Source organism: Anopheles darlingi, chromosome 2, assembly GCF_943734745.1.
Source record: "Anopheles darlingi chromosome 2, idAnoDarlMG_H_01, whole genome shotgun sequence".
Taxonomy (NCBI): Eukaryota; Metazoa; Arthropoda; class Insecta; order Diptera; family Culicidae; genus Anopheles; species Anopheles darlingi.
The window spans coordinates 39,034,403-39,037,949 of NC_064874.1; the positions used below are offsets into that span (position 1 = coordinate 39,034,403).

The 3,547-nt window shown below is 53.3% G+C and overlaps 1 protein-coding gene across 2 annotated transcripts in view; it reads left to right on the plus strand.

Annotated features, from left to right (window-relative positions):
- Nucleotides 1-3,208, plus strand: part of LOC125948512 (uncharacterized) — a 21,642-nt gene extending 18,434 nt beyond the window's left edge. For both annotated transcript variants that reach the window (XM_049674665.1, XM_049674664.1), the window contains exon 12: nucleotides 1-3,208. This exon is cut by the window's left edge and continues 312 nt beyond it. In XM_049674665.1, the coding sequence (XP_049530622.1) occupies nucleotides 1-2,770 (2,770 nt within the window). In that variant the 3' untranslated portion in view covers nucleotides 2,771-3,208.
- The last annotated feature ends 339 nt before the right edge of the window (nucleotides 3,209-3,547 follow it).

A 3,547-nucleotide genomic window follows, 5' to 3' on the forward strand; every position in this document is an offset into this window, starting at 1 on the left:
GGTGGCGGAGTTGAAGAAGTCTCTGCATGCGTACATGAAGTACGCCACGAGCAGCGCCAATGGGCGTAATGATGAGGAGATGATACCGCAGATCAGTATTACGCCAGCGGCCTTCGGGGCACAGGCGACGAGCTCCATACAACGAACGGACGATTCGTTCCGCAGTATGGCCACCATCAATGTGACACCCACGTTCGTTTGCAATGCGGTTCGGGTGAAGCAGGTGGACGTGATGCATCCCACGACATCCTCAACACGGTTTCCGGTTAGTTCAGAGTCAGATCCGGTACCACCGACATCGCCGGATTCGTCCGCTCCAACGCCAGATCTCGGGGGAACGCAAGCTAATCTTCGAACGAAGGAGTCTCCGGACAGGGATGCGCGTGAGATGCAGGGTAAAAAGTTGCAACGCAATCTAAGCAACGGTAGCCGCCGAAAAACCCGTATCAAGCGGATGGGTTCCCGACAGAGTAGCAAAACGGAGAGCGACAGCGATGATAGTGCGGCCCAGAACTATGTACTGGATGTGCCGCGAAAAGCCAAACGCAAGACGAGCCGGGCGAAGAAACCATCGTTCGATTCGACCGAGCAACTAGTGGCCACAGTTCCACCCGAGAAGCCGCCTACCGAGGATGTTGTCTATGTGCTAAAGATTAAACCAGGCCAGAAGATCGAGCAGGTAATAGAGCATCCTCAACCACAAAACGCTTCCATTGGGCCGGGAACCGACGAAGCGGGGGTGCTCATTTCGCCTCAGGAAACATGCATCGAGCTGGTGGAGGTAGTACCATCGGTTACGGTCAGCTGTACCGCGAGTGTGCTGGTAAAGACGAAACGGAAGCTATACACGACCGTCGAGGGAGATGATAGTCTGCAGTCGGTGACTTCTGGCAATCAGAAAGTAGCCATCAGTCAGGAGCTTGAGTCGGGGTCTGGTGCCTCGGATCGTAACGATGCGGAGGTAACTGTGAGTCCTGCTGTAGTGGGACCAAGCGTCGAGCCGAGTAACCGTATCACAAATCTTCCTCCACTGCCACAATCACCGGGCATGCAGCGCCGGTTGGAGGGTCTTCATCAGAAAGCGCCTAATAAGGAACTCTCGCCGAACATACGACTCATGATTGCCAAGTACAACCAGCGCCTGACAACGGAAAAAACGGGTACTTCACCGCACAGTTCCGGGTCATGTTCTCCCGTTGCTTGGCGTTCGCCCGTACTCGACCGTAGGGTACGGAAGCAGACGGAGAAGTACCAGGAAACGATACAGTTGTCAAAGTCGGCCAGTGCCGGTAGCATACGGAAGTCACTACGGCAACTGGAAGACGGTCAGAAAGGAGATAGCGAGGAATTATCACTCCATACGCCAGGAGTTGGTGTCACTGGGGCCATTAAGTCATCCAGCACGAGTAAGATCGAAGGCACTGTCATGGAGGAATCGGCATTGGACAAAAGTATAACCAAAGAGGAGTCTCCGGAGCTCGCTACCTTCCTTGCGTACGACAGTCTGCGACGGCGGGATACACTATCGCGTTTGGAAGATCGTCGAGAAGCCGCGGCAGCGGCAGCAGCAGCTGCTGCAGAAGCATCGGTTGCAGCGGCAGCAGCGCTTGCCTCCCAGATTGAAACCCCCAACGACACTCCGTCTGTTCAGGTTGTCTTGGCTTCCGCCAGCGCAAATGGATTGACGGGCACGATAAAAAAGGAACGCTTGTACAAGAAACGAACCGAATCTCCGAATGCCAACCCGCATGCATCGGTTAGTACATCGAAGGCCGTTTCACGCGGTGAAAAATATACTCGCTGTCGCTCCGTGCCGAACGAGGAGTGTGTCACAGAGGTGTTCATCTCATCGAAAGCCCTAAAACCACCTAGCCCTCGGTTGATTGCCCGGAGACGGCATATAGCGGAGCAGCGACAGCAGCGCTCCGACTGTTCTCAATCGGCACCGACAACACCGCTGGAAGAGCACCGTAGCATCCTGGTGCCGATGAGTCAACGAGCGTTAAAGTTAAAGAAAGCGAAGGAAGAGTTCCTGCGGGCCCCCTCGACTATCGTCGATCGGTCGGCCCTATCGACACCGGAACCGGTCGTATCGGATTGGAGCAATCGCATTAGCCAAATCAGCGCCACAAGTACCGCTTCGAGCGTACTAGATTCCGTTAGCTGTGATCTGCAGCTCATGAAGAGTGCCAGTGCGGGGGTGATCGGTGATGCGACGGGGATGATGGATCATGATCCCGGCTCGGTTGGCTCAGTGTTAATTCGCAACGAATCCGGATCGTCTTGCGTCGAGGGCGGTGTTCGTGGTAGCGGTAGTGTCATAACGGGACGACATAGCATCAGCAGCGTGAGTGCGAGTGGTGGTGGTGGTACTGGTGGGTTGTCTGCGACTAGCACCAGTGGCCGCTTCGGTGGACTCTCGAATCTCGCTTCAAAGCTGCGAAAAGTGAAGCTGAGGCGAAGCAGCAAGGACCTCAGCAAAATGCATGCCGTATCGGCCCTCTGCCGCCAAAGTCTGATGGTGGATATCAGTGGTGAGGCATCGAGGATGGGTAGTGCGCACAGTCTCGGTGTCGTTGGACACGATGACGCTACCGATGGATCGGCTAGCGCGAGCCGAAATCTGGGAGAGCACGGTGAACCGCTGAAGAAGTCCGGCAGTGTGCAGGCTATCTGTAATCGCTTCCGGCGTACCGGCGAACGTAATGATGAGCTAAAGAAGAGCCGTAGTCTCGGGTTTCTCGAACCCGATCGTACAGGCTCTGGGTGATTCACCGATTGGCGTGCTAGTTGTAAGTTTAGTTGTAGCCCGATCAGCTACATCGTTGTGTATGTTTATGTAGTAGCGTTCGCTGTTCCGAGTATGGAGAGCGTCCCCGTAGGTGGCGAGCTAAGAGGACATTTCTTCTTCTTTGAGCGATCTTATCAGGTCAAGTTATCACCCTTTCCCCTCTCGCTCCGTGTGATTCCTAGTCGTTTGCATAGATCATTTCCCTATTCCCTGATAGCTCCACTCGCTCTGTTACAGAGTCAAGGCAGCCACTGCCAATACTGACGGGAATCTTATTCGCGTCTACGTAGATCGTTGTTCAGCTAGTCGTCCCTGTCCTGCCGTATCTGATGTTGCGCTTGGGTAGCGTAAAGAATTCGATGTTTCTCAATTTCTTCTCTCGTTATGTACGAATTCAGAGTCAAATATAGAATACCCGTGGCCCGGCATCGTGGTCATTGTGATGAGAGAAACGTTCTTTATTTCGCTTCCTGTACCGGTGGTAAGTATTCGGAAAACTTATATAATCGTTTAGTTACTTGTCCGGGGGTAAGAAGAATTTTCCTGCCTTCTTTATCGCCTTCTCTGTGTAATTTGGCAGTTCAGCTATGTTGCTTCTGACCCTGGGCCTACCACATCCTTCTATGCGCAACCGCATGCCTCCTTTCATCTTGACCCGACATGTGAAGTTGTTCATGCTGCATGCTGATCGTCAAGTAATTATTCAAAGTGCTGCATTTTCCCTACATTCCTACCTACTATGCTCTCTTATTTGGT